Genomic DNA, 12,152 nt, shown 5'->3' on the forward strand with positions numbered 1-12,152 from the left:
GTCCATCAAACACCAATCGCACACACGTCCATCAAACACCAATCGCACACACGTCCATCAAACACCAATCGCACACACGTCCATCAAACACCAATCGCACACACGTCCATCAAACACCAATCGCACACACGTCCATCAAACACCAATTGCGCGCTCTCACGTGTCCATCAAACACTAATCGCACACACGTCCATTGAACACCAATCAGATGCTCTCACGTCTTCCGAACACCAATCAGATGCTCTCACAGGATATAGACTAGAATAGAATGCAGGGTCATCCTGACCAAATGGAATAAGCATCATATCACCTTTGTGCCCCGTACTTTAATTATATTAAAAAGGACGTCCTTACAATTATAGACCAAGGAAAAAATGACACCAAATCATTGCATGAGATTTCACAATTCCTTGTAACAGTGTCTAATTTTCCAGATTATAAGTAGCTGGCCAATAAAGTGTTTTTGTACTTCACATAGATTGAAATAAATGCTTTTAGATTGGACATTTTTGAATGATTTAATAATCTGATACAGATCAAAATTAGCTGTTGTAATGGGTTTCAGTGAGGACTTTGTTGTCCTTCCACACCTGAGTGTAGCAATTTCGTGTACCTAATTTAAAAAAACAAATATGAAAGCAAATTAGAGTAAAATATTAAAATTCAAACATACCTTTGGGCTAGATTTATGCTGTTTGCATGAACGCAGACAAAATGAGAAAAAAGTGAAAAATGTCCATGTTTGTGTATGAGGGTTAACATTGACTATGTGTTGTTGTATAATGTGTGTGTGGTGCAGATTTCTTCACAGGATCAGACTCTATTCAGGGTACCTGGTGTAAAGACATCCTACAAACCATCATGAACTTCACACCTCATAACTGGGCATCTCACACGCTCAGCTGTTTCCCCGCTCCGCTGCAGGTACACACATGTCACTTACAGCACGTTTCATGTACACTCACTCACCCTGAACAGTGTTTTATACCACTCTTTAAGATTCAATTGTTTTACAGTGTTTTCTACACGGTTCAGACCCTTTCAGTTTGATGAAGTGTCATGAGGGTTCAGTCATCGGTCTCTGCTTGTATTACAGTCACTTTAATTAAACAAAATAAATCCTTACATAAATGCCCGTGTGCTTCTCTTCAGTCTTCACAGACAGACGTGTCGCTGCGTTATGTTCAGACACATCCCAAAAAATGTCCCGTGCAATTAATGTGACATTACCTGAAGACCCAGAGCATTCACATGAAGTGAAATCACACTCGAGTCTCGTTTCATTCATTTGTTTCCAGGCGTTCTTCAAGCAGAACAATGTTCCTCAGGAGAGCCGTTTTAACCTGAAGAAGAATGTAGAGGAGGAGTACAGGAAGTGGAAGTCCATGACCAATGAGAATGACATCATCACACACTTCTCCATGCAGGGCTCACCGCCGCTCTTCCTCTGTCTGCTGTGGAAGATGCTGCTGGAGACCGACCACATCAACCAGATCGGCTTCAGGTCAGCAAACGCATGCAGACGATTGACGAGATACACCAGCCATGACCGATAGCATGAAAGAAGTAGAGACCAGACGTTTAGCATTTATGCAGTCTGTCGTGGCTCGTGTGTTGAGTCACAAAACTCGACTCTCTGAAAACCCCATAATGTTGGTCTGGTGCATGAGGCTGACATTGGTGCTAGGGTGTGCTAGAGTATTCTTTCAGGTGTCAGTAATAGTGATGCACCCAAATGAAAATTGTGGGCCAAACAGATACCGGAAATTTAGGATGCACTTGGCCGAAAACCCATACCGAAACTGAAAATACTACAATAAAAATATTGAAAGTTTTAATTTAATTGTATTAATTACACACACTAAAACCACAAAAATGAAGGAGAACATATTTCAAAACAATACAAAATATGTACATTTTCCTTAATCATTGCAACACAATCAAATATCATAACGCCAGGATTTTAATTACTGATATAAAACTTTATCCACACTGCAGTATGATGTGAAAAATGTGATGAACAGTATTTTGTGTTTGTGTCTGGAGTGTTTATGGCTTTAGATGGTGTGAGATGTGTGTTGCTGTGTCATCTGATTGTGGTGTGTGTGTGCGTGCGCGTGTGTGCGTGTGTGTGCGTGCACGTGTGTGTGTGTGCGTGTGTGTGTGTGTGTGTGTGTGTGTGTGTGTGTGCGCATGCGTGTTAGCAGTGATTGAATGCGAGGAGCGCAGCTGCAGTGTGTCAGTGTTGTAAAGAGAGGTTGTGTTGAGCTGAATGAAGCGTTCTGCTTTAGACCACAGTCACGAGTTCTGTCTCACAACACCAGCCTTACAGCGGGTCACGGCCTTCTTCCTGAACGCTTAACTCAATAGAACTAGTGTGACTGCTGCCTTACACTTATTTATTCTTTCTCTCTGTCTTTAATGAGTTGCTGAACTGATTTGTATGACTCTGTAGGGATGGAATTATGGGATGATCTCTTTAAATGGGTCATACTCACAAAACCACTGAAAATCATGGCAGTAAATGAATAGGAATGAATCGTGATTTATTGCTTTTTCTGATGAAATTCTCATTACCGTAACACTTCCTGATTTGTCTAAGTGCATGTTGTAATTTAAACAGAGTAACATTAAAACATTCTGGAAAAAACAATTGTATGTTCTACTAGTTGTTCACAAATGACAAAAAAAATCATTGACAGAATATTCATATATAATAAAAATGAAGAAATTGTGGAAAAAGAAGTGTCCATGACTGATATTCTCATCCTGTTTGAAGGGGTCATATGACACGGCTAAAGGAATATTATGGTTTGTTTTAGATGTGATGTAATGTGTCTACAGGATTTAAGGTTATAAACGCTGTATTTCCACACACCGTGCATGTTTGTATCTCCTCTTTGCTCCGCCTCTCTGAGACACACAGATGTTTAACAAAGCTCATGGCTCTGAAAAGTGAGGTGTGCTGTGATTGGCCAGTTCACCAGTGCGTAGTGATTGGTGGAATACTGCAAGCGTGTGAGGGAAATGTGACGCCTCTGACCATATCTGGAACATCAGGTTCCTCTTCAGTTGTACTGACAGGTACGCCCATCTTACTTGCGTCTACATTTGGGCGGTCTTAGTCCAATCAGACCACCAACTGACGTAGATTTGTGGGGGTGTGGCTACACGAGGCGTTTCAGGCAGGTCTGGGTCTTTTGTTCCCACACTTTCATTTCTGCAATTTTACACGTCTAATACATGCATGAGCAACTTATAACACACCAAAGACACAGAACAACACGTGTTCAAGCCATATGACCCCCTTTAATAAACACAAATATATTGACATGAAGTTTGATATTATGTGAAGAAACACATCTGCAAGTACCTTTCAAATGTCTAGCAGGTAAAAAGATGACCTTATAATTTTGTAGTTAAAAGCTTAATATTCTTATGTATTTCTTCATATATTTTTTCATTCTTATTACTGATACAGGTAGTTTTCCACATAATTTTCCATGAAAATATACATCATTAATGTCTGCAAAATGTTTAACAAAACATGCTATGGGATTGACATTTTGAAATGGTTACGGTAATGAGAAGTTTTAAGGCCTTTTTTGTAAAAAAAAAAAATTTGTTGAAAGTTGTGTTAAACTGCCAGTAGAAGTTTTGAAAATAATACTTTTAAACATGTCATACCTTGTTTTTAAGGGAAACTGTTGATGCGGGTGTTTTTGAGAAAATCATGTTTGACATCTTGAAACCAACATTTCTAGAGAATCACCTAAATAAAGATTCGCACTGAAACCTTCAGCTTAGTGATTTCTAAAACAAAATAAACAAATGTTTGATTATTGTTCATCAGTAGTATCAATATCAGCGTGTACGCTGAATGTGTAGGCAGAATTTGTAAATGAGTTTTTATTATGTGCCCATAAAATGTAAAGTTCTGACATCAAATAAAACAGTGTATTCTTGTGTGTCTCTTCAGGGTTCTGGAGCGTATCGGAGCGCGTGCGCTAGTGGCTCATGTGCGGACGTTTGCAGACTTTCTGGTGTACGAGTTCTCCACGTCAGCGGGGGGGCAGCAGCTGAACAAGTGTATTGAGATTCTGAACGATATGGTGTGGAAGTATAACATCGTGACCCTGGACAGACTCATCCTCTGCCTGGTGAGCACTGACCTTCGTGAAACAGACACACTGTCTTCCTGTTACAGCACTGAGCGTCTCGTCTCAACTAGGGGTCGACCCATTATCGGCCTGGCCGATTATCAACCTCAATATTAAGCATTTTTATGATTATAGACATCGGTCATTTTCACAGCCGATAAATTAATTTATTTGTGAAACGTGCTATTTGGCTCTAATGCAGCCTCCTCTGTTGTAACACCACTCTCTGGCCGAGCAATGCCCGCCCATCTGATTGGCTGAAAGTCACGAGTCCGGCCAATCGACGCGGAAGGCTGAAGGCACTGAAAGGATTGCACTGTCGCACTGAGAGCGTTTGCTAGCTCGAGCTGCTTCAGTGATCGCGCATCAGTTGACGGAATAGGCATTTGCACATTATTTTAAGTCATGCCAATCACAAACCATTTTAAAGCATCAAGTGCTCTCAAAAGACGATCTTCAGTCAGTGCACTCAGGCAATGCACGGGACACAGCCGCCACTCAAACTGCTCGCAACAAGTGTCAGATTTTATTTTCGCAACTTATTACGCTTAAATGTTCAGACACACACATTATAATGCCCGTCTTGGCGAGTATACAAGTCAGCACAGTCGGTTAATTGTCTTCAGTGAGTAAATGTGAACAGCATCTGTAATAATAAGTGTTGTTTTCCTTTGTCTTAACACGCCGCTACATCTTTTTTGTTACTGCGGCGAAAAACTTAAATACTGCAGTAATTTTGGTCATACAAGTAAGACTTATACATGATTGGAAACTGTGATTGGTCTATTTGTGTGTACTCATTATCTACAAAATGATTTGCTTTTGTAAAAGAATGACAATATACAGGCTGTGCTTTCAGCCTCCGCGTGCATCTTTCTGAAACGCGTCATTAAAACAGACTAAAACTCTGTGAATACTCATCATAGAAACGTAAAGTATATGTCTAAAGAAATCTTGAAGTGTCTCCTTTTTAATGATCCAATTCATATTAATATTCTCTGATTATGTAGTATGTATGAAAGTAAAGACAGGTAGAGTTTCTCACTATGTGATCACGTCCTTGACCAGAGCGCTCTATTTCACATCATCTGCACAAGCCCCAAACAAGGGCACAACAAAACAGCAAGATTCTTCGTCAAATATGTTGATTTTACTGCGCGTTTGGCCGATGTCACATCTTCAGACAGTCCTAAACAAAGAGGAAAGGTTTACATTCCGTTAAAAAAAAATCACCACTCCAAGAATAAACGGTTTCATTGTAAAGAGCGACTGCATGGAGCGCATTCTTTCGGACGAGTATTGATTCTTTCTGTCCTACTGTTTACCATGGTGTTACTATAGTAACGTGTAGTAACCATGGTTTTTGGGCAAGTTTTTGTCAGAGCTCTTGTTATTCTTAATTTTAAACATATTTTTCATTTTTACACCAGACATATATATCGGTTCTAAATATTGGTTATCTGTCTACTTGATCTGTAATAATCGATATCGACATTGGCCCTGAAAAACGCATATCGGTCGACCCCCTAATCTCAACACCTCCTGACTGTGAACACAGGAAATCTCGCAAATGAATCTGAAATCTGAAAAAGATTTCAGAATACGTTTTTTATTATTTCGTTGTAGGCTTTGTTTATTATATATGTGTTCAATATAAACAAATATGTGCATATAACGCTGATTTAACGCACAATCTGCACAACTTAAAACATTACAATGATGTAGGTCACGTTAAAGGCAGGGTGGGCGATCCTGTCCAGAAACGTTTTTTGTCACGCTGGTTGGAAATCTCTTTACATCCTGATAGCAATCAAGAAGTATAGTGGTCAAATAATATTTGTATAATTATATATCGTCTGTGAAAGGCGTAGGACCAAAAAACGTTCGCCCAATCAAAACGTTCTGGCCGAAGGCTGTGACTGGTCGTGTGTACATTTTCAGCCAACGTATTTTGCATCCCACTGCGCACCCTGTTCACACAGACACCACGCGTCATCAGCGCGCTCACGTCCACTGTGTCAATGTAGGGAGAATGGCGGACAATCGGCAACAATCAAACTTTCCTGCGGAACCGACAACAATTCAATCTACAAAACCAAAGTCAGTTTTTGAAACAGCAGTGACGAGTAAACGTCTGGATCATGACAGAGGCAAAGCTGTAATTAACATCGGTTCAGCTTTTACACGATGGAGACCGCTGCGGCAGTCAAAGGGTCTGAAAGACGACACCACGGTTGCTCTCTTTCTTTTGGACAGGCGTGTACATGCTTCCAGAAGAATTGAATGGATTTAGTTTGTAATTCGTTACGTGGATTTACGAAATACATTCATGTGTTTGGAGGAGGCGTGGCTTTGGACGGGATTATAATTTCAGTGCTAGCAGGCTAAAGTTAGCACCTTTCCAAATCAACCACCCCACCTTTAATTTAAGAAAACAGAAATCGAAGGTACTCTGATTCAAAACAAACATTCACCTGAGCAGCCGTGAAACAGCTCATACAGCTCTTGTCCTGCAACTGGTCAGCGCTCACTGGGCCGATCATGAAACAGCGCCTCCTTTGTGGCGTAATGGCTCAACTGCAGTTACACATGAAAGTATGTTGATGATAAGAGCAGTGTTGATGTTTCCAGTGTTTCAGCTGTTTGAGTTCTAGATTCATTGAGCTGTTAGTGGAGCGTAATGAAGAATTACACATGAAACAGGCGTGTGTCAGGAGAGACACACACACACATCTGTCCATATGAACATGACTCGGGTGTCTTCAGAGATGTTTGTGTGTGTTCACGCAGGCTATGAGAAGTCATGAAGGAAATGAAGCTCAGGTGTGTTACTTCATCATTCAACTCCTCCTCCTCAAACCCAACGACTTCCGCAACCGCGTCAGTGATTTTGTGAAGGAAAACGCTCCTGAACACTGGCTACAGAGCGACTGGCACACCAAACACATGACGTATCACAAGGTAACACACACACACACACACACACACACACACACACACACACACACTCACACACATAACAAACTCTGCTTTTGTCCTGTTCATTCACACAAACACACTGAAGACTGAATGAGGTCTTGCTACGTGCTACCTAGCGTTAGTAATGTGGTCAGGGGGATCTTTCTGCCTGCAGTTAAGCTCCGCCCACAAAAACAGAAAAGGCGTCTATACAGAATGAAGTTGATTCTGCTAAAGCCTCTCTCTCTGCAGAAGTATCCAGAGAAGCTGTATTTTGAAGGTTTGGCCGATCAGGTGAAACCCCCCATCCAGCTGCAGTCCCAGTATCTGCCCATCTACTTCGGTAACGTGTGTCTGCGCTTCCTGCCCGTGTTTGACATCGTCATCCATCGCTTCCTCGAGCTGCTTCCTGTGTCCAAATCTCTGGAGACGCTGCTCGATCACCTGGGAGGACTTTACAAGTTTCACGGTGAGAGAGAGCAAGTCATTTGTTTCTTTATTTGGACATTGCTTTCATTGGTGACGCTCGTGGTCCTCGTGCAGATCGGCCCGTGACGTACCTGTACAACACACTTCATTATTACGAGCGCCACCTACGAGATCGCTCAAACCTGAAGAGGAAACTGGTTCACGCCATCATGAGTTCACTGAAGGACAACCGCACACCCGGCTGGTGTCTCAGCGAGACATATCTGAAGTGTGGAATGAACCCCAGAGAGGACAGCGTCTGGATTCCAGACGACACGTACTACTGCAAGCTCATCGGACGACTCGTGGATAATATCCTTTTTTACGGACGGTTTGATAAATCCTGACAGGCGAGTGTGTTCTTGTCAAATCCACTCAGATGTTGACGTTGTTCGCTCGGTCACAGGTTCCTGAATGAAGTGAGAATGTGTTTCTTTAACTGGTGTGTCACCCATGGCAGGGAAATCTCCCGGTCCGTTTCCTAACTGTGACTGGCGTTTCAACGAGTTCCCAAACCCGGCGGCTCACGCTCTACACGTCACCTGCGTGGAGCTCATGGCTCTGGCCGTGACGGGGAAAGATGTTGGAAACGCTCTGCTCAATGTGGCGTTGAAGAGGTTTGACACGCTAACGCTCTCTTCACAGGACTGATGTCGTCATCTGACGGTGATGTGTGACGTGTGTTGATGTGTGTTGTGTTGCAGTCAGCCTCTGGTTCCTCGTGAGAGCATCACGGCGTGGATGAACGCTATTGGACTGGTCATCACAGCTCTGCCTGTACGCAACTTTCCTCTTCACTCTTGCCTTATTGTGTTTTCTTGGGAGTAGACTCTTTAAAAAAAAGTGCTTCAAAGCGTTCTTCCATGCCATAGAAGAACCTTTTGGTTCCAAAAAGAACCTTTAACCTTAAAGAACACATGAAGAGTCTGGTTCCAAAATGACATAACTCCGTTTTTATTGTGTTAGTTAACGGTGTTTTTTGAGTTATTATGGCTTAAATCGAAACAAACCAAGTGCAGTTTGATCGATATTCATTGGAACGCTCAATAAAAAAACATGAGTTATCTCATTTTGGAAGCAAACTCTTCACATGTAAATGTGTACAGGAAAACGTATATTGTAAAGTATTGTCATTTTTTGTAACTTGTAATCTACGATTCTGTCTCATATCTGTCATACGGCCATGTTTGTCGGAACACGGCAGTTTTTCACCTACTGTTGCACTTGTGTATATGGTTGAGTGACAATAAAGGGATTGATTGACATCTGAAGAACCTTTCTGTTCCACAAAAGGTGCTTCAGATGGTAAAAAAGGTAAGAACGAGACGGTTCTTTAAAGAACCTTGGACTGAATGCTTCTTTGTGGCAGCAAAACTGGTTCTTGTATGGCATCGCTGCGAAGAACCTCTCGAGCAGCTTTCTTTGTAAGAGCATAGGTGACATGAGGTTTGTGACATTCGACCGGTTCATGTGGGTTTGAACAACAGATCTATTGCTACGGACCCAGTATTGGATCCTTTCTCACCTGACTCGTGTTCTCTTTCAGGAGCCGTACTGGATCGTCCTTCATGACCGGATCGTGAGTGTGATCAGCAGTCCTGTTCTGAGTTCAGAGTCGGAGTGGGTGGGTTATCCCTTTCAGCTGTTGGATTTCACAGCGTGTCATCGCTCGTATTCAGAGATGCACTGCAGTTACGTGCTGGCGCTGGCACACGCCGTCTGGCATCACTCCAGCATCGGACAACTCTCACTCATACCCAAGTAAGAGCCCACGGACCCACGTGTGTTTCTGGACTTCTTTCATTTCAGATCACCTCCGCTGAGTCTGGTCATTCATGTGTTTTCAGGGTGTTCTGTAGTCATGACATCATAGACATGATCCTCATGCCAAATCAGTCCAGACGGTCAGAAGAAACATGCGTTAAAGACAGCACTGCATGTGTGCTTGTGGAGTCGGTGATTAGTGCAGTTCAAGTTAACTGCACATGTAGAGAGCAGACGGTGATGAAGCTCACTAGATTTTGAGTCATTGTCCTAAAATCATTGAATGTGCTTGAGTTTATTACTGACACAGAAGGCATGTATCTGCTAAAAGCATGTTAGAAGTACATTAGCATATAGATGATGACATCTATAGACTCCTCTGGGGGGAGGAGTCAGATGCTCTGTTTGTTTTGATGCGCCTGTCAGAACTGTACGTCTGTTATATTCTGTGTTGTGGCGTCTGGCATCACATGAGTACACACACACACACACACACGCATGCACACACACACACACACACACACACACACACACACACACACACACACACACAGACGGGTAACTGCTTCTGCAGGAGGGAGGTGTGAATTGACAGGAGTCTTTAAAGTGTCTGACACACACACACACACACACGTCATCTAATACTCAATTCGTTTATATTTATAAAGCGCTTTTCACAACTTTACATACTTCATCATAATAATACAAATATGATTAATAATAATAATAATAATAATAATAGTACTAGAGGCAGAAATTAAAGACGTGGTTCAAAGCAAAGCTCATTCACACCCTACGTTCTCTTGTAGTTCACTGAGCTTTGAACGATTCACTGATCTCTTACATTCTGTGTAAACGAATCGGTTCAAAGGAGTCATTTGTTTGCGAGTCGTTCTGATCGCCATGTGCATTCATACTGGCGAACTCGCTGTGTACAGAATAACGCTGATTCAACGAGCCAACTTCACAGCTAAAAACATAAAAATGATGTACAGCAAGTTCATTTAGGAAATCTTTTCAAGAAATTCAAGAACATGTAAATTGAACGTAAAACTCCTGAAGAGCCATGAAACACAGCTAACACAGCTCCTAATATAGCTCTTTTACTGAACTCTTCAGCGTCTCACTGCTGGTAACCAAACAGCGCCTCCATTGTGGCGTAACTGCAGTTACAAATGACAATCTGTTTAATAATGCACGCAGTGTTTTTGTGAAGACACTCGACATATTTTTGACGAGAGTCTAAGGCGGCACAAAATTTGACTGAGGCGGCCGCCTCCAATTTCTTTATGCAGGAAAAACCCTGATCTGGGATTACTATATATAAAGTGTGCCCTCTCTCCGTGTTTTTTCTGGTTAACGACCTTTCATGCATTTAAATGTGACCAAATGTCTGTACTAGTGCGTACAGTATGAATCGTTAGCACTGCACTGACGTTATTATATTATGTCTTTATGTGCCCATCGGCCTGCGCAGCGGAGTCAAACAACCTTTCTACCTTTGAACTGGCCCTCTCCCTCTTTGTTTGACAGATGTTTTGGTCGTCAGTCATGATAACTGTGTTGTCGGTGATCATGGAGAAATACTCACCAGCACATTATCATTGCTCGTGGCCGGGAGAGCGCTGTGTCTGGCGGGAGAGAGAGGCGCTGCTGCTGCGGTGGAGTTTGTGTGGGGAAAAGCAGAGACTTTGGCAACAATCTTTTGTAAATCGTCTTTTTTCCTCTCCGCTGGTGTAGCTGCGTTCTTTGTTGTTTTATTTCCCCGCGACTTTTACTTCGTTTTGCAGCTAATGTACCACACAATGGAATATGCTAATGCTAATGGAATGATCTAATGCTAATGGAATGATCCACTCTAATCTATAATGGGGGAGTGCCTTCGTACAGATGTAAGAACGTAAAACGTTAACAGGGATTTCCCGACTATTTTGGATGATTACTTGGGGCTCCACGTGGCTGCTGACATGGCTTATTGGTTAAGTCCACCCCTTCCTTTTGGGGCCCCCCGGTAGCTCGGGGCCCCAGGCGATTGCCTACCTGTGCCTAATGGTAAGTCCGCCCCTGCATGTGGTGACAGACGACTCAAAGATTTGGTGAATATAACTATAACTGAATTCACAGCACAGTTGAATGATTTAATAGAAATCAAACTGAATATGGGATTCTACTACTTCTGTTCATCATCAGCCCACATTTAAACTCCACAGACGGTGCTCTGGCGTACTCAACCTTGACAGCTGCTCAATTGTGCATTATACGTTCTGCAGTATATACTTCACGAAAGACATACTGTAGTTCTGTCAGATGTTAAGGCAACTCTCAAAGGTAAGCGCAGTATTGCTGCTGCTGCTGCTGTTCTTTTTCTTCTGTAGTATTAGTATGGATCAATGAATTACACATTTTTGGCTGCCGTGGTGTGTGCATGAAGTTCATGAACGAGTGGAAAATGCCTACTCATGTTGCTTTCCGATCATAGGTGGGCACTTTTTGCACAAAAATTCACAGAGTGATGCATGTGTTTTTTGAGGGTTAAAGTTGTTGGTTAATTTCTTGATTGTCACTTTGAAGTGGTTTCTGGACACATTAGCAGTGTTGGGCGAGCTGCTTGAGCTAAGCTCAAAGTTACTCGACATGAAATGAAGCTCACTACACTAAAGCCGTCACCCTGGGAAAAGTAGCTAAGCTACAGCAATATGGAAAATGTAGCTTACTACATCTAAGCTACTTTTTTGAACCGACTTTTATCCAAACGCTATCTCAGTAATCAATAAAACTCTGTTTCTGAATAATTATGCAAAT

At 42.2% G+C, this 12,152-nt stretch overlaps 1 protein-coding gene across 2 annotated transcripts in view; it reads left to right on the plus strand.

Annotated features, from left to right (window-relative positions):
- The window catches only part of med23 (mediator complex subunit 23), a 31,542-nt gene that overhangs the window by 13,881 nt on the left and 5,509 nt on the right, over window positions 1–12,152 (plus strand). For both annotated transcript variants that reach the window (XM_057353570.1, XM_057353571.1), the window contains 9 exons: window positions 800–924; window positions 1,299–1,504; window positions 3,980–4,160; window positions 6,951–7,121; window positions 7,371–7,587; window positions 7,662–7,898; window positions 8,038–8,203; window positions 8,291–8,363; window positions 9,133–9,347. In XM_057353570.1, coding sequence (XP_057209553.1) covers window positions 800–924; window positions 1,299–1,504; window positions 3,980–4,160; window positions 6,951–7,121; window positions 7,371–7,587; window positions 7,662–7,898; window positions 8,038–8,203; window positions 8,291–8,363; window positions 9,133–9,347 — 1,591 coding nt within the window. The remainder of the gene's footprint in view (window positions 1–799; window positions 925–1,298; window positions 1,505–3,979; window positions 4,161–6,950; window positions 7,122–7,370; window positions 7,588–7,661; window positions 7,899–8,037; window positions 8,204–8,290; window positions 8,364–9,132; window positions 9,348–12,152) is intronic.

The sequence above is a fragment of the Triplophysa rosa genome, linkage group LG15, assembly GCF_024868665.1.
Source record: "Triplophysa rosa linkage group LG15, Trosa_1v2, whole genome shotgun sequence".
Lineage (NCBI taxonomy): Eukaryota > Metazoa > Chordata > Actinopteri > Cypriniformes > Nemacheilidae > Triplophysa > Triplophysa rosa.